Here is a 19,915-nt window from a genome sequence, read left to right as displayed (position 1 = left end):
TACGCACGCGCGATGTAATCACGGTTGCGGGTTACAACAGAATCGGGATGAGTCGAAGAAATGTCTCTCCGCAGTTCTTCCCCCTTTTCCCTCTCCCTCAGGAAATTTTCGCAAGCGACCTGGCGAAAAGGACAATATGTCAAGTTAATGTTTCTGACATGATCCTCGCACGATTTTCAACCGTTCGCTCTAGAAATCGCGAATCATCGAATGCACATATTCAGTGATGCGTGAAAGCATTCCTTTCTCTTTATTCTTATTACACTCTTTCTCGAAAAGATGTTAATGCCCCGATGCGACCGCAATACTGCAAATTTCTACGCAATAACGTACAATATAATGATGGCATAAATTTATCATCTCTGTAAAAAGTTGAAACTTAATATTTTTAGGATTTCGATATAATTGATGGAATTCTGGCCCCGAAGAGCACTAAAGTTTCTAATACGATTGAAAAAGTTTTGTCCATTAAACATGAAAAATAAAAGTCCAAAAATATGTATAAGCTATCACACTTTATTTCCTATAATAATTTGTTGATTTCGATTAGAGGTAAATTTATATATTGGAGATATTAATTTTAATATATAAAATATTTCTAATAGGAATAAAAATACGAGATTAATTCTCTATAAAGTATTGTATTTAAAATTTCTTTATCTAAAGAAATTATTTTTGAAAGAAATTAACTTTGAAAGAAAATGCAATTGATTTGGTTGATTTAATAAAATGGCTAAATTCAGCCGAATATTTGTCTAATTGGAATTATCACACGTCTCTCCGAAAGCACGCTTCGTTGCAGATTGTCGAATCAAAGCGAAAGCATTGCCAATCAAGTTCCATGAATCATGAAGAGCGTTTTTCTGGACGTCTCTAGTTAGTAATAGGCAACGGAAATAGCAAACGCAAAAGAATAAGTCATGATTGGACTCGTTGCAATGTTGGATGAATCAATAACCGCGAAAATTTAACGAAAGTTGCTATTTGATTGATTTATCGGGGGTTGCTATCATATTCTATTAAGCTTTCAATATATTAATTCTTTTAATAATTTTAGCTTTGGAAATATCGCGTAACTTTCACTAATGCGTGTCCAAAATTGTCAGAAAAAAAATTATTGCTATTTAGATTCTTGTAGTTTGTTGATTAATCTATAAATAAATCAATCTATCAAATAAATCAGCGTGATAGGTTTCGTTATGATAAGCAGGACATGCCAGTGTAGGGACGCGCCTCGCGAGAAATAGAAAAATCTATAATTTATTTTTGGCGCGGAAAAGGACGTTGATGACGTCGACAGTGCAATGCCCGATGATAAAAAAAGACATCGTAATTGCCAAATGAAACAATAATAATTCTAATTCACCGTACAAATTTTGAATTTGTTAACGCTTCTCTAAATACTTGGACTTTTTATCGAATGAGAATACCACACTAAAGTCATTAAAACACCTCTCGTATTCATATTCCGTTATACCTGTGCAGCTTTCGTATTCATTTTCTGTTATTTAGAATTTAGACGCATGTACACGACATATGAATAAACATGTTGCAAACGCGATATTATGTAGAAATGCCTTTTCAGCATGTCACAATATGCAATATTCTACTTTGTTACATAAAAGCATGTATAGTTATACGTTGCGGAATCCATTGTTGCGTAATTCATTTTTCTCAGAGTTGCATATTAATTTTCAATTCAAGAATAAAAAAAAAATCCCGGGAAAATGTATTACGGACGACGAAGACGTACGCCTTCCTGGACCGAATTTCAAGAAACTAGAACGCCGCCATTCAGCATGAGAAACGACCACTCTGAAAATTTGTCCTCCTTTGCGAGAAAACGATTCTTGGTTCTCGCGGTACTTATCGTCGTTTTCGGAACAACAAACAATCGTTTAGGTTTACGAATAAATTTAATGGCCTATTTACATTTTATTTATAAATATATTTTAAATAATGCTAGAGTTTTCTATCTCATACATTTAATTAAAGTAATAAAAAATTGATAGCGCGTATTTTTAATAGAGACTGACCTGAAGGAATTAAAGTATCGTCCGCACATCGTGACACGCGTAAAGTAAATATTCTATCGACAAATTAGCAAACCAGTGCAATCGTGCAACTCGCAGCAGACTCACTGTCGTGCAGGTAATAAGGGTTTCGATCGATCTTCCGCAGTCATTGACCTCCATGGTTACGTTAATGCAGCCATCGCCATCGTTGTTGCAGGTTTAGGTCGTGGTCTTTTAACGATTCCCACATTATGTAATCGCTGATCGAATTCTCGAAGCTTTCTTCCGATATCGTAGAAATAAAGAAACAAAGTTTATTGATGATAATACAGTGTTTTCCTATCCTTTTTGATTTACGAGTGAAAACAATAAAATTGCAATTAACGGTTACATATAAATTCTCTTTGTCGCGAATAAAAATACAATTAAGAATATCAGGTAGTTCTCTACCTCAATATATATATATATATAAAGTTTATTTCCGAAGACGATGTTACGAGTAATCAAGGGGCAACTTTAAAACACCCTTCTTCACTTTATTATCGGAATTTTATAGCCCATAATCCCGACAGAAACTTCCGCCATTATCCTAATGAAGAATTGCCTGTCATGGTACAATAAATATTGGTATAATGCAACATTCTGATGGAATCAAAATTATTTTTTTCAGCTCAAAACCAAGATGATAACGATGGAGAAATTTTTTTGCGTGCAAAAGTTATATTATAATTTCAAGATACGCAAGCTTTATACGTGTAAAAATCAACGTAGATTTTTTTTTTTAAATCAAAGTCACAGTCTAATTAGTCGACAATTCTCGTTTTATCGGCAAACGGCATTAACCGGAAATGATAGGAAAACGTTTGTGCGACGCAATTAAATGGCAATTACTTACAATGTACCATTAGTTTCTATTGGCATGGATTTCCGTAATGAAGTCGCTCGTGAGTTTTTTTTTTTTTTTTTCAAAGCCGATATCTCCAATAGTTACGATTCACACCCATCAGGATAATTAAATTAAGTTGAGAATACTTCGACAAAATTAACAATCAACAAACCTTGCCATCGACTAGCTCGAGTTAATGCATATTTCGCGCGTCATCGACATTATTGTTTATTATAAAAATTATTATAATTTATTATTATAATAATAAATATTTATTATAATAATTTATTGTAATAATTATTAAAGTGAAAAAATCGTTAATTAAGAATTAGAAAACAATCGTATTAATTAAGAATCAGAAAATGATCGCATTCGGAATATATTATAGGGGATATATATATACAGGGTGTCCCATTTTAAAGGACCCACTCGAATATCTCAGAAACACTGCGTTAAATCGAAAAATGTTTCAAACAAAAGTTGCGTGGCTTCAAGGAGGCCATAAGACGGTGACAATGATTTGACCTTGGAAAATCATTTGAAGGTCATGTGAAGGTCAACTTTAAAATCTTAAATGGAAACCCCCATTTTTTATTTAACTTTTTTGTAGCTGACATCGAGAGCTTTCCAAAACACTATAATAAAGTATTTTTTTATTAAGTACTTTTTGAGTTATTTTATATTTTAATCTGACATATTTTGATATAAAAAATTAAATATCTCGTAAAATATTTAGTTTTTGCTAATCTTACCGTAATACTTCTAAGTACAGAATAATGAGACAAATCAATCAGTATAAAAAAAAAAATTGTTTTTAAGAAAATTATTTACAATGTATTTTTTTAAACAATTTGTTTTTTTTTTGCACTAATTATGTTTATAATTTTGCATTCTCCCTGAAAAGGGAGAACATCTTTTTTATTATTTTCACAAGCAAATCCACATATGGGTTCCAGAAACGCTTCCCATGGAATTATGCATATGTTGCATTCTTTTTAATTGTCTCGCATTTATTCATTCCATTCGAGACAGGAGCGGGTATGAGAACTTGAAGAAAAAATTGCCATATATCCATATGGCGTACATCTGTAAAACTACAATGTTGTAGAATTTTATCCGTTTTGCGAAGACGCAATTCATCGGTAAAGGAGGCTGAGATCTTTATTCAAGATTTATGATTAACGACAGAACAGATGTCGGCGAATTAAAAATATATATATGACATCTCTCTCTCTCTCTCTCTCATGTGCGTACAGATGGTAAAAGGGAGAGATACATGTTATATGAGAGATCGAATTATATATTTAATATTATTTATATCTAATTCGATAACGCATTTTTAATTCGCCTACATCTACCTTGTCGTTTATATATAAAATTTCATTTTTTTCTAAAAAATAAGATTTGCGTCATTTAAATTGCGTCTGAATTAAAAAAAAATCCTTTTGCACAGTACAGTCACTTTTTAAATGGCGATTTCGTCATGAGATCGTGAGGATTAGACAGCGTAAATTGCGCGTTCTCCTGACACTATATCAAGTCTATATACTTCATCGCTTATATTAACTTCTCCGTGTCCTTAATTGCGCTGGCGGCCAACTAATGTCCCAACTGGAAAGTTAATTCCTGCGTTATAATCATAACGAGACATGCAATGACGGCAACAACCGCGTACCGTTGCATTTCGTCATGATGCATCGCTTTTCTTCGCAAACGTAACACACGTAACGATTACACACACAGTACGTACGGTACTGGTCATTAATTTGCGAACGCTTAACGGAAAATTGACCTTTTAAAAGAAACGAGCGTATAAGCGTACACACTGTAATAAAATACGTACAATTTGGAGTATTCGCTAATAAAGAGACTCGTGCAATATGATCTTTTTCTCAAATTCTCTTAATTCTAGTGAGATAATTCCCATGTGTTATCCAGAAACGAGCGGATGATTTCTTCTCCGGATGTTGACTCACTGTTGGCTCGTCTAATTGCCACTCGAGCATTAATTGACTCTTCGCGATGCTTTTTCGGGAGTTGGCCGGGGCTCGAGAAAAATTCGGCACGACGCGTGGCGTTGACGGACTCTCGAATCTGACAGGAGAAAACGCGGTAAAGCCCGTGTCACACTAGGCATTGCGAACGCCAATCGAATTTGGATTATGGACTGCGAATCGTCAACCTCAATCGGATCCTTGGCTATTTCGCTCTATTAGGTGTACAACTTTGCTTCCGCCGTTTTTTTTCCCGAGATTCGAGGCTTTATTGTAAAAAACTGGTTATACATTTATGATTCAAAGTATTGTCCACTCCCAATGATCGTGCCAATTCTTTTTGACTTTGACTCGAGTCTTCATTAAGTAATGCCTCCAATTCTGCATCTTCGAAAACCTTCTCTCTTCCACCGCTATGCCGGTCTTCGACGTGAAAATCACCGTTCTTGAAGCGTCGAAACCACTCACGACACGTTCTTTCACTAATAGCGGCTTCACCATAAGTATTTGAGAGCATTCGATGAGCCTCAGCCGCAGATATCTTCATATTGAAGCAGAAAATTAAAACCTCCCGCAAATGACGAGAATTTGGCTCGTAAAGTGACATTTTCAATCGAGAATAACTTTATGACGCAGACACAAATCGACTAATGTTTCTATGGGGTTATGTTGACAGATGCCCAAGTTTATCGCATGACGTCTATGATCTATTTATTTCGTCCACTACTTACCGCTAAAGCCATCTATATGAAAACGGCGGAAGCAAAGTTGTACACCTAATAATTGAATAGTCACGGACGATTCACAGTCCGTAATCCGACACGCAATGCGTAGTGTGATACGGGCTTTAGAGCTACATTTTTGGCTTATTTGTCCACGGATTAAGGATATAAACTGCGCTCAATAATAATCAATAATTATTACAATAGTTGTCGCGGAGAAAAAATTATTCTCAAAAGCTTGACAATTGAGAACAAGAAAGGATGATGCGGGTCGAAACCATTAATACGTTCCGCTGTTTCGTTTGTACGGTGTAACTGTAATTTACACAGATGTCTTCTCCGCGTCTCGTCTCGATTACGGTACTTTTGTCACAGCGTGTGCAAATCGGCGTAATCACGCGACACTAATCGCCAAAGTCTCGATGTGATACGCCAAAATAAAAATAAAAAAACGAATTTATGATAAGGATTGCGATTGTAGTCAAGTTTTTCTTCTACTTGCATAACGCTACACTTTGTTGTCTCTTTTTTATTATATTATCAGGAATGTCGGAGTTGACGAGTGTACGGTCATATCGTATGCTAAACAAAGATCACCCCGTAGAAAGATTAATTTTTTTCATATATTATACGACTTGTATATTTTAAAATATACAAGGATGGCCCCGAACGTTTCGGCCAGACTTTGAGATCTTATAGGAAATTTAATTCTCAAGAAAAAATTTCCTACAAACATGGGTGGAAAAATGCTTTCTTAAAAAGTTATCGCTCAAAAATCTCCGAAATCGTGATTATTTTACACATTTTTCCAAATATCATGAAAAATGTGCGTCTTTTAACAAAAAGTACCGAAACAAAAGTTGTAGAAAATTAAATTATCTTTCAAATGAGATGGAAATGATCTCGTTTGTACGATCATTACGTCTTTATTCATTTTCTACTATTACGTGCTATTTTAGTTTGAAAAAAATTTATTTTATTTTCATAAAAGAAAAAGATTTTTATTTTTTATTTTTATCGTTTTTTTTTTTCAAGAAATTTATTAATTTTTATTTTCTCTTTATCTTTTGGATCGGAGGTTTTTCAGCGATAACTTCTTAAGGATGTTTATATAGGAAATTTTTTGTTCAGAATTAAATTTTCTATAAGATCTCAAAGTCTGGCTGGAACTTTCGGGGCCACCCTGTATATTATAAAAGATTAGTAACATCGATATTTCAACGCGGTAATAAATAGTATATAATATGCATATTAATATAGAAAAATATATAAATATTCATAAAATTTTAAAAATAATTTTTCTACTTTCTTTTTTTTTAACACGTTGCATTTTTATCAAACGATTATTAAATGAGATTATTTAATGTTTTATATTATACAATATCGGATATTACGAAACAATGGGCAAATCAGCTTTCGCGATATTTTTATCTCTAAATGTATATGTTTAAATAGAAATTATTTTCCGCAGTTTCCGTTGCCAACGTCTGCGGTACCGGGATTTTTCCGGTCAGATAATAAGCTTTTGCGTTTCTCTTTCAAGGACTCTCCCATAGGAGAGTACATATATGTATTAATTTCCTGCCATTGTGAACGCAAAACGTCATACGACAGGAGGGTTGACGAGACGCGAATGTAAAATGCAATGGGCGTTGCAAGATTGATACCAAAAAAGATCGTATGTACGTCAAGCGATGTCTGCATATCGCACGATAATATAAGATAGTAATAATAAATGCTCATTCTCGTACGGAGAAAAGAAAAAAATGCCATTTCCCCCGAAAAATAAGGATAGGACGATTTATATGACTCGCTTTTTGTAGGATGTTGGCAACAACTGTTTGTACAATTGGACAAGTTCTTGGACAAAAATTTCTGTAAAGCATAATTAATTAATAATTAATATTCTCGTGGTTTCTTTTTTACATTATGTGTTAGAGAAAATATTTAGAGAAAATATTTTTTTACTCTACATTCTTCGTTTGCTTTATATCCACGAATTTATGCATTACAAATGGCACTTTATACTTGCATGGAAATCTAGTCTCGTGTGCCACAATCTACATGGTAAACAATTTTAATATGCAAGCGATTCGATGAATATATGTAATATAATTTCCCCGAGTTTACGTCTCTTTAACTCTCTCTCTCTCTCTACATTTTCTGGGACGGTAAATGTTAACGGAAAACTTGAGATGGGTAGAAAGATAGAGATGACACCATCTTCCGGGTACATCGAGAACAATAGTGAATAAATTTATGGGTCCATTTTACGAAAGGCCTTCGAGCCCTAACGTCCGATTTTATGAACAATTTCGAGACTCTGTGTCGTTTCAACGATGAAACTTGATCCTAGTCGGTTAAGGATGTCGCACGCGTGTGAGTCATAAAAAAACTAGTATCCGTGAACAGGATTTCCATCGTCGCCGTATAAGGCTACCTTTACGAGCAATTATAATTATACCGGACAATTATAACCGGTCGACGATCAGTGAACGAGTAAAAATGACAAATAACAGACGTATTTCATTATATTTTTTTTAAAACCAATTATGTGCGCTTAATTTCTAATATTAGAGAATCTTGTAATGGGCATTCATTTCATTTTATGATAAAATCTCGCATTGGTCGAAGAATCTTATCAGACTCGAATTACGGTTTATCATGACAAATCGAAATCATTCGCGCGAAGGAATCTCCAAAAATTGAAGCCGAGGAAATAAAAAAAAAAAAAAAAAACTAGAGATTCCAAGATAAATAATGTGTAAAATTTTTCACGACTTCGGTAAATTCGCGCGAAATTGAATTATCATAATTTTCAATGTCATAAATACACGAGTGAGCTCTTTTGCGCTTCTATTTCTTTAAATATCTCATTGTCAGTGATATTAAAAGTAATGATAAAAATGAAAAGATTAAACTTTTTATTTTCCATATAAAGGTTTCGGATTTTGCTCCGATATCTCGCCGCAAATCTTTTCAGAAAATAAAATATTTCGTAAAATATTCAGTTTTCGATAATTTTGCCGTAATACTTCTATGTACAGAATAATAAGACAAATTAATCAGTGCAAAAAAAAAAAATGTTTAAAAAAATACATAGTAAATAATTTTCTTAAAAACAATTTTTTTTTTATACTGATTGATTTGTCTCATTATTCTGTACTTAGAAGTATTACGGTAAGATTAGCAAAAACTAAATATTTTACGAGATATTTAATTTTTTATATCAAAATATGTCAGATTAAAATATAAAATAACTCAAAAAGTACTTAATAAAAAAATACTTTATTATAGTGTTTTGGAAAGCTCTCGATGTCAGCTACAAAAAAGTTAAATAAAAAATGGGGGTTTCCATTTAAGATTTTAAAGTTGACCTTCACATGAACTTGAAATAATTTTCCAATGTCAAATCATTGTCACCGTCTTATGGCCCCCTTGAAGCCACGCAACTTTTGTTTGAAACATTTTTCGATTTAACGCAGTGTTTCTGAGATATTTGTGTGGGTCCTTTAAAATGGGACACCCTGTATGTATATGCACGCGCACGTGGATGCGAGCTTTCTTTTTCGTTCGCTGCATTTGTGCGGGAATAATCGGCAGTTCTTCTCTTTTCAAAGGGATCATCCTCGAGAGTCTTCTCTTCTATAGAAGATCTCCTCCATCAGAAGCAAAGGAGGAAAGGAGACGGTAAATGGCGGAGAGGCGGTTTTTCTTTATGAACGAATCTCTATGGTAATTCAAACGGGGTAAGGAAAGGGGAATAAGAGGCATACAGTCGATCTGAAAAGTATTTTTCTATCTGCGTGTTTTAAACTTTTAAAACGATACCACACTAGGATACATAGGAATTTTCAATATTATTATAAAGTAGCTCTTCCCCCTGCGATTTATACGGCATTGTACCGACAATAAGTTTACCCAATAACGATTGGTATCGAAGAAAAATTCATCGCGAGAGGAGAATGAAAAGTGAAAGAAAATTTGATTTATTCATTGCAGCTTTAAAAAAAGCAAAAGAACTTTTCATCTAGGCATAAACCTCTCGGAATACTCGCGAATTAATGATTTCATTGATGCATGAGAACGATGATCGCTGACACGTGAGAGGCTATTGTGACGAAAGAATATTATTGTCTTTATTGCGTGAGTTAGCCTAACTGTTCTCCGTCCAGTGCTACGCAGCTGTCGAAAGCGAGAGAGCAAGAAAACGAGTGAGAGAAAGAGAAGTGAGACGCGTACTGCGAATTTAATGAATGCGAGAACGCGTCAGCCACACAATGGGTACGTGAACGCGTGTGTGTACATTGTATGTGTGTGTGCGCGCGCGCGAATGTATCATCCGATAAACAGAAGGGGAGAAAGAGAAAGGATGAGAAAATGTAATAATAAAATTTAGACCGCCAATGATCATCGATAAAAATGTAAAATTAATTCGGAAAGAATTATAAAGGATTATTAAAATATGCGCGATGATGTATAATGGAAAGTTATTTTTATAATATATACTAAGAAACATATACTAAGTGTCTCAATAACCTGATTAATATATCGAAAATTTTATTAGAAAACGCTTATGTTTGTTAGAAAAAAAATTTGCATATCTCACAGAGTCGGGATGCGAAAAATCGTTAGCGCGTACGCCATTGGTGCTACTGCCCTCGCGTGACTCACGCACCAGGGCACCAGCATGCGTGAGCGTGATCTAAGCGGAAAATATATATGTGCATGACAATACGAGGAATAGACTAGTAGCGTGTCTGCGCGGCGCAATGACAGTTGTATCGAAACCGCGGCAAGATGCCAGCGAAATAAAAATTATACTTTATCGAGGTATACAAAAGAATACAAATAATATAAGCATATATATATATATATATATATATATATATATATATTGTAAAATACATTAGATTAGAGAAAAACATCACCGTAAACTATTATATTTGTAAGTAAAATGCAATAGGATTTTTAAGTCGGTTAAGGAGGATCGATTGATGTGCACCGGTTCGATACATACATATATACGCAGAGATACTATATAAAGATTTAGAGAAGAGAAAGGAACGCATCTTTGTCTCGTGTTTAACTGGCACTTAAAAACCGGCACGTTAATCTCGAGCTTCCCAACCGAGATTCTACACACGTGTATACGAAAAGATCGTCTCCACGAGCACCTGTAAAACACGTGCGTCGTGTTTCCGGCGATACATCGAGATGGCGATAACGAAGAAAAGTATTTAGCATGCGAATCTACGAGCAATGTCGGATATTGTCACGCGTTTTCATCTTTCGATCATCGACGCAGAGACGCGTGCGAAAGTGCGTGTGTGGCTCTCAATTTTCCGAACGTTTCATAAATTTTCTTTTATCGCGCATCTTTTTTGCGACACGTTAATACATCGCTTATTGGGTTATATATCACATATATCACGTTTATATTTATGTGAGTTTGTTATAGTTCTTGTAAAAATAGAACAGATCGATGACGTTTTCGGTAAAATAAGAATAATGTCGCTGCCGTTGCTCCTTATACATCGATTTATATACTTGTTCACGTTTTCACCCCTTTTCTTCTCATTTCTCCCTTTCGTCTACACCCTCGTCGACACGTTTCTTCTTTCTTCTAACTTTCCAACGCTCGATTACACAGTGTTAAATATTTACAATTTTCATTGCACAAACCCTTGGAAAAAAATTATATTGTATTAATATAAAAACGAATTTTGCGTGTTATTTCTACATTCATATAAATTAAAAAGAACTTGAATAATATCTCTCTACTCGCACCATACAAAGTAACGTATAAATATTCTTTCTATTCCCGACTTGCTGCAAGATTTGAAAATAGTTTTAATTCATCGGCCAAGATACGTGTAAAGGTGAGAAAGGGACAAATAAGCGAAGAACAATGTTCTCTCGAATCATTAACCGCGAACAATATTTGAGGGTCGCGATGATGCGAGAAATTTCTTTCAAAATTCATAGAGAAATTGAGTAGTTGATATAAACTCCAAATAATGATCGAATAATACTATTCATTGATTATTTAATCAATTATTATTTAATAAAGTCATAAATTAACGACTAAGATTTCTATCTAAGCTTGGAGATTAGCTGCAACATACACGTGTTGAGAAAAGGACCGGCGAATCTTTAAACAAAACACTTGTGTTTTGTAGAAAGCGTTTATCAAGCTGGGCTTAGCGTGGCGTAAGGTCATGCTTAACGACCGTTCATAAATTATAGCCCCTCGTATTATATTAATGCCTTTTCTGCTCAAGGGAGATACACGTGAAATCCTTCCAACCTATATATCAACGTGATAACGATAAAAACAAAATATCTCACAAAGTGAGAAAATGCAAAGATCGATGTTGATTTGCCAGAGATAATTCTCGCCTCGTCAGTTTTAGTTTTTCCAAAGAGAGGGAGAAACGCGATCCCTTTCTTCTCTCGACTCTTTGTATATAAGTCTCGTGAAAAAAATATGAAAAAGATCTTAGTTTCCTTTAAACCAAGAGATATGATTGGTTGACGTCAAAAAATTTATCAATCACTCGTTTATTCGTTAAATCTCATTAAATTATGTTCAATATAGGCTGGTATAGTCTCGTGATGGAGTAGATTTTAGATCTCGTGTAATTGAATTAATTTGATTCAATCGAAGGTCTCATTCAAAAACTAAGTTTAATTTATCATTTATATATATGTATGCTAACGATAAATACAAGATGGGTCGAAACGTTCCGGTAGATTTTCAGATTTTATAGGAAATTTAATTCTGAACAAAAAGTTTCCTATAAACATGACCAATTTTTTAAGGAAGCATTTTTCGATCCATGTTTACAGGGAACCTTTTGCTCAGAATTAAATTATAAAATTGTTCAAAATTAAATTATAAAATTTCAAAGTTTAGCCGGAACATTTTTGATCCTACCTTGTACATATATATATAGACATGAAAATTTTATCAAATTCTTTTTCACAGATTGAAGAGATTGCCTGTCTTTCGACGAGGCAACGGAAAGAAAATTATCTTTGGCAATATTTGACGCATTGAAAGATAATTATATGTCGCAAATGTGTCGTGATGCATTTCATCAAGCTGACGCAGCGAGCGATCCTTTATCTTATCTCTCATTATCAAAGAGTATTAACATTGTCGTTTTGTCATTTATCGGGCGATTCTATTATGATTGCACTTTAATGCCGAGCGAGATATGGTTTTATCTACACGTGCAATCAATATAGTATTGCGCTATAAATTAATAACGGCTGTCCGTGAATCATGAGTCCTGTATATTCCGAGAGAAGCTATTGATATTTTCTAATCAAATGCGATTAACTTGACACAAACAGCATTTAATGCAAATAACATCATTAATTACCGATAATGTGGTGCGTACAAACCTCACATTATACTCTCGCGGTACTATAAATCAATACGAGCGAAATAGTATGCTAGTATCTAGTGCCGAAATTTATGAGACTTTCTTTATCTTTCCTATCATTTAAATAGACTTTTTTTATCTCAACGGATACGCTCAACTCGTTGCGGACTTAGATACGCGATATCGCGATTTGTAATCAGCGATGCAACAAAGAAAAGAAAAATGACACATGGGTCGAGAGTATAGGAGCAAACAATGTAATATAGAATTGCCGTAATAAATTTTACGAAATGTCCTAAAACTTGACGCACATATATATTCTTTACTGCTTCAAATTTTTAATGCACCGACTTTTCGATCGATTTAAGAATTTAATAATAATAATAAAAAAAAAAAAAAAAAAAAAACCGCGTAAAAAGTTAAAGATTTTAAGCTCTCGCTCGCTTCCATAAAATCCTTATCGTATTGTTTGTCAAACAGTAACAGTTCTGTTCATTTTGTTGCAGCAGCTCGCCTGCAGCGATGCAGTCACGTTTTTTTTTTTTCCCCCCTTACTACTTATAAACTTATTCGAGCTTTGAGAAACTGTGCAAACACATGTTTACATAGCGCAAACAATGGCATTTACGGGGAAAAAAAAAAAAAAAAAAAATTTCCACCGTAAAGATTTAAAAAGTTACTGCAAAATGTGACGTACAGATAGAATGCTAAAACGTCCAATATTGCAAAAAAGCGATAGTATGCAATCAAAAGAGTATTATCATTGTATAATCTTTTATATAGATTATATCTCGATAAAAAATTGGATATCAATCGCATTCGCATCCAGTTTTACTCTTATTATCGCTTATTAAAAAAAAAAAAAAAAAATGTAAAATGATTTTCTCATTGTATTACATCTAGTGTGATGCTATAAATATCGAATAATTTCTTTACTCCGATATAATAAATATCGATGCGAGTACTGATATTTAATCGCGATAACGTAATCTTACACCTGACGTAGCCGTTCATTATTCGTAAATTGTAATTTTGATGAACGAAATAATAGCGCGATTTGACGTCGAGGCAGCATCGATACAACAAATTTGTAATTCAATCCGAAATAATATATTGAGGAATAGCGTGTCTCTCACTCTATCCAAGATGAAAAGATGAAAAGAAGCTAGGTAATTTTATTCAAACGAAAGATTAATGCTCAAGGACACTTTAGTAGTTTCCGTTTTATGTTCACTTTTCTCTCGAATCTGTTCGCCCCTCTCTCTCTCTCTCTCTCTCTCTCCCTCTCCCTCTCTATCCGGGAGAGGAAACGTCAAACGGATGACAGCTTTTGTGCGACGAGAATGAAACGACGAGATCGATATACGGGCATCGCGACTACTGTCGACGATTGACGACGAGGCTCTTAATGTAACGTATGTATACGTACACAATGTCTCCTTTTTACGGAAAAGGCTAATAAAATAATATCGATCGCCAACTGCATCAAAATGCGATTCCGCGACGCCGTAAATCATCTGTCACTGTAAACGGGAAATTAATGCGAACGTTATACAATATATGGTGAACGCGTTGACGTGTGTCGCGCCTTAACGAGCTCTTGGTCGATTTGTGAATCAATTGCTTTTGATACTGTTCAATTATTTCTACCGAAATAAATGAATCTAAATATCTGAATTGATAATAAAGTTCTAACATATTTAAAATAATATGTATCGCAAGCATTAATTATTCAGTTCGTCGCGCGGTATAACTTATTATTTTTTTATCATATCTTCGAATGTGTGATCGAATGTATAATTTTGATAGCAATCTTGATATAATTTGCAAAAATCTTAATTTTATCGCTATCTTTATGCGATAAATCATGTTTGAAAAATTAATTCGTCAATATTTCTCTCTCTCTCTCTCTCGTTGGTTATACCAGGTATATAAATATGAAACCGGAATTTTTGTATAGAAAATACACGTTTATTGTATGAAAATGATAAAAAATATTTTATTCGGTTTCATATTTATATATCTGGTATAATATAATTCTTGATTCAATAATGAAGAATTTCCATAATAAAGCGGAAGATTGGAATAATCCGTACTGTTAAAGGTGCCGTTATTCGATTGACGTACGATCACGGAAATAAACTTGAAAAAGAAGCAAACGTCATTCGAAAGAAGCGGCCGTCACGGGCTACTAAACAACGCCGATAAAAGTGTTAGCTCGACTATTTAAATCCAATTCCATCACACCCTGTAATTTCCGCGAGCGTGAAAAGCAATCGTGCACATGGCGGTGTCGAGTTTCGGTTTATAATTTCGAATCACCTGACACGAGTCGAGTCTCGCGCTGTCGGCGCATAATACCAAACCGAGCTAGTTACACGCGTGCGCGCGTCTCCAGTTTCCATCGCATCCGGTACCATTAAATCCATCGCGCGATTTCCGACGAAATTAGATTGTTACGGAGCGATCGTATTGTTGTAGCGAATCCAAACTTCGTTCCATTAGTAGACTGACTTATTCCCATCGTGGTTGCGCCAAATTTAAACGTAATACGAACTTTAAAAAGATGGTAGTTCGCCTACGAAATTTGTAATCGAGACAGTTTACAGTTCGTAAAATCTCACTTTTTTTTTTCCAATGTTGTTTTAAAAATTTATATTTTCTTGTATATCTACCTCTGTACATAGCACAATTTTTTGAGCGTAAAATACGATTAATAAAAGAATTTTCAATTTAACGTATCGAAATCGTCACGAATTCAAAGCATAAAAAAAAAAAAAAATAAAGAAAAAATAAAAAACGCGGATATAAACATAGGTATACTCGCTGTGGATCAACACGCGCGCGTATCTCTCTCTCTTTCTCGATTTTTTAAAATAAATTGAAGACCCCGAATTGATTTAAAAAGCTTTCAACTTTCGCGAGCGAATTTAATAAATTATATTGATCAAAGGGAGGAGGGGGGAATTTCTTATTAAAAATATAAAAATTTTATTATTTCATATATCTGGAGCTTGCAACTTTCAAGCATCTCGTTCTAGTGAAATTCCTGTCACGATGGGGAGCAATGGTGAGAGAACATGGAGAAAAGAATCTGATTCAAGTGATCACCGGAGCTCTCTCTCTCTCTCTCTCTCTCTCTCTCTCTCTCTCTCTCTCTCTCTCTCTCTCGCTTCTGAACGGACGCGACGAACGGGTGACTCTCTCGCTATCAACTTCCTGCTAGACGCGATACACACGCTCCTACGTTACTGCGTCTGGGAGGTCATTGATCTGCGTAGTTCACAGAGTTATCGAAGCTTTTAACGAATCATCCTGCGTTGCGAGAAAAGCATTTCCATATATCCTTAACGCTGTAAGAATTTTTCACTCTTTGTACGATGGCGATGAGCGGAAGCTGCACAATCGAATCGCCAATATTTCACCTTCGAACAAGATCATTTAATGAATTACAAAAAGAGCAGAAGCGTTTCCGCGCATTTTCCGCGCGATAATTGTATCATGTAATTAATAATAAATAAAATAGAAAAGATGGAAAATTTAGATTAAAAAATAAATAAAATTGAAAATTTTTATAATCAAGTTAAACAAAAAAATAAATCAAAGTAGAAGACTCTATTAAAATTGATAAAAAACTAATAGGCAAAAAATTTTAATCAGTCGAGTAATAGTGATAGAAAAAGAATCCATATAAATGTAAATGTAGAAAAAAATCTCGATTGCTTCATTCATCGTGGATTACATTCTAAGGTAACAAAGGACAGACAATCGCGTATAAATTCAATCGGAACGGAATAAAGAAAACGGCGCGCATGAGCGGACACGTATCGAATCTTTTAAATTAATATCGATTTTCTTTGAACGCATAATCTCACTAGACGGTAAAAAAAAAAAAAAATCAATTTATAAGGAATCTGTTCATAGGGACGATCATGTAGGAACGTCGTGTGAATCTGCGAGGATTGGGATTACATTGAAAAAATAAAATGCTAATTCCTTGTTTAATAATTAAATTTAATAATATAATGTACGTTGTTTAAAATGTAAAATTTTTGTAATAGACATTCCACCTCGCGCGCGATGGAATATGATTTTATTTTATCTCGTTTGTATCTCGCATTTGTAACAGGTAATCGCATAGATCGTCCGCTATTCATCCGCTTAACGATTAGATCGAAACTATATCGGTTGACTGATTCCGATATAAATTGAATGCCATTTTTATATATTTTATTTATAAATAGGTGTATAAAGCGCTATATAAAAGATACGCATGAAATAGAATTAGGCCAAGGTGTGGCGTTGATATTTCAAGAATGCGTCAATATTGATTCCCAATTTCGCAATTAATTATAATCTCTTTTTAATGGATTTATCATTCGTCTTCACACGACCTTCGCGCGTAATTCGACCTAGCGCGCGCGACGAAACGCATCCGCTTGTTTTCGAGCCGGTTAACAAAGTACGGTTTCTTATAATCGATCATTTTTTCAAGGTAGAAACATGACAAGAGAGAGGTACGCCGTCACTTTCACTATTTCATTAATCTTTTTTTCATAATATTTTATTTACGTAACGAGCATACACTAAATTCGGCGTCTCCGTTCCCCTCAATACGTGACAACTGTTTCACTTTTATCGAGATAAACGCTTTACTCATTATACAATATATATTAATGAAAATATTAATTTCGATAGAAAGATGGAGAGAGAGAGAGAGAGAGAGAGAGAGAGAGAGAGAGAGAGAGAGAGAGAGAGAGAGAGAGAGAGAGAATCTTTTCACATTTTTGCTGTACAGTTATTTTCTCCGACAGCGAGATAAAATGTACTCGTGATAATTTTGGAAGCGAACGACGCGCGAATCATCCGTCATCACGCTGTCAATACGTGATCCGCGTCTCTGTTTGACAGCCGTCTGTTTACCAACAAGCGACCGGCCATTTTTTTTGGGGGGCGCGCAGCGCGTATCGGCGTTACACAGGGCACAGGGCGTAACGATGGCGAGGCGAAAATTCGCAATACCGTGCCCCTAACTCTAAAAGTCCTACGACGTTTCGCGACGCGTTCGCGTTGTCTTTGCGTTGACATTTTTTGACAAGCGCTCACCTTCCGGATACGCCTGCTTGCTCTGCACCAAGTCGATAAACATATTCGTAACGTTGTACAGCTGGCCCATGCCCTTCGGATTGAACTTGGTGGTGGCGTTGTAGGGCAATCCGGCGATGTTGATCGTCGAATAGGTGAGCGCCTGCGAAGCCATTATCTCGTTGAGCTGTCGGTCCAGATCCTCGCTGATCGCCCGCATACGATTCGTTAGACTGTTTTCTTGGCACGACACCGTCCCCGGCCGCCACACGAGCACAAACGACACGAGACATACGCGGAAAAGGAGCACCGAGATCGCCGTCACGGTCCGCGTCGGCCTGTGTAAACGCGCGTGTCGATACATCGCTACAACGCCTCTCGCCCGGGACGACGGACGACGCGCCGCTACCAACTGATACCTTCTCGCTTTCGCGACCGCGGCGTGGCGGCGTGGCGGCGACAGCGGCGACAGCGGCGACAGTGGCGACAGCGGCGTGGCGGCGACAGCGGCGACAGTGGCGACAGCGGCGACAGCGGCGGCAGCGGCCAACGAATGCGACGAAATGGCGGAATCGGACCGTCCTCCCTCTTCGTCTTCACCCATCGCTCTATTTCTCTTTATCCCCACACTTTTATACATGTATTATACAATATATATTTAGAATATTATTGTATATTATATATTATTATTATTATTATTATTATTATTATTATTATTATTTTATTTATTATATATTATATTAAATATATATGAAAACCTCTCTGCTGTTTTCTATCTCTGTCATTTCGTGTCTCGGCAGCGCGCTGCGCGCATCTACGCGCCATCTACAGTGCTAGGGAGGAACTATATCCCGGCACTTAAAGTATGTAGTAACAAGGTGCAAGTGTATCAAACTTGAGGATTATTTTTCGCGAAACCTATCACAGTACGAAAGCGATTTTTGTAGACCTCGAAGACATACATCTTAGATCTTATAATTCTATCCTCTCGTGTGATGTGAGTAAAAAGTTTAGAAATATTTATTTATTTTTATAAATAATTAATTTAAAAATTTGATAAAAAAGCTTGGAAACATCTCAATATTAAGCAGCACATTGTCGGTTTCATAAAAGTTTTCTCTCTCTCTCTCTCTCTCTCTCTCTCTCTCTCTCTCTCTCTCTCTCTCTCTAAACGTATCTAAAATATTTTATAAATTTAATTGGATTAAAAAGTGTTTATTTCAGAGTGATACCGATTCCATTTAGACGAGAAATAAAATATATACATACTAACCAAAAATAAATAATTTTCTTTTCGCAATAATATATAATGGTACAATATCATAGAATCTCATTATTATTGAAATAATTTTTATTAAAGCATGTAAAAAACACAAGCAAAAGCATATATAGAAACATATCTTGTTATTATATCGAATTATATACATATACAATATATACACCGGCCTTTAGTCCGTGTTCGCTCGTTCCGCTTTTTTATTAGCAATCTCGTTCCGCGATCCGGAACAGTTTCGTACGGATGAGTAGTCGATCGCATTTACATCGTCTCGTCTTTTTCGTATTAATAAAGAGATTTCGCGAAATTATCGATACGCGTTATAGCAGTATATCGTCGTTAAATGTGTCGGATTAAGAATAAGTCGACGCGTAAATGGCAAATGAAGTAAATATAGCGGGAGAAGCAAAAATCAATGTATATGATCCATATTCATTATCGTATTACTAAAGATATGGTATTTACTAAGATTATTTAATAAAAGATATCGCGTTTTTTTATTTTGTACCAGAGGCGAATTATTTTTTGCTTTAGAAATAATTG

The 19,915-nt window shown here is 35.1% G+C and overlaps 1 protein-coding gene and 1 long non-coding RNA gene across 6 annotated transcripts in view; one reads left to right on the top strand and one right to left on the bottom strand.

Annotated features, from left to right (window-relative positions):
* The window catches only part of LOC138939326 (prominin-like protein), a 32,182-nt gene extending 13,665 nt beyond the window's left edge, over positions 1-18,517 (bottom strand). For all 5 annotated transcript variants that reach the window (XR_011447828.1, XM_070307002.1, XM_070307005.1 and 2 more), the window contains exon 1: positions 18,118-18,517. Coding sequence is in view for 4 of the 5 variants with exons in the window: in XM_070307002.1 (XP_070163103.1) it covers positions 18,118-18,460 (343 nt within the window). In the remaining variant the exon portion in view is untranslated. The remainder of the gene's footprint in view (positions 1-18,117) is intronic.
* A 1,219-nt stretch (positions 18,518-19,736) lies between these two features.
* The window catches only part of LOC138939641 (uncharacterized), an 86,051-nt gene continuing 85,872 nt past the window's right edge, over positions 19,737-19,915 (top strand). The window contains exon 1 of the long non-coding RNA XR_011447877.1: positions 19,737-19,829. This is a non-coding gene — a long non-coding RNA (uncharacterized lncRNA). The remainder of the gene's footprint in view (positions 19,830-19,915) is intronic.

Source organism: Polyergus mexicanus, unplaced genomic scaffold (genome assembly GCF_030449975.1).
Source record: "Polyergus mexicanus isolate NDT 795.1 unplaced genomic scaffold, iyPolMexi1.0 SCAF_14, whole genome shotgun sequence".
Classification (NCBI taxonomy): domain Eukaryota; kingdom Metazoa; phylum Arthropoda; class Insecta; order Hymenoptera; family Formicidae; genus Polyergus; species Polyergus mexicanus.
This window is presented reverse-complemented; position numbering and strand designations above follow the sequence as displayed.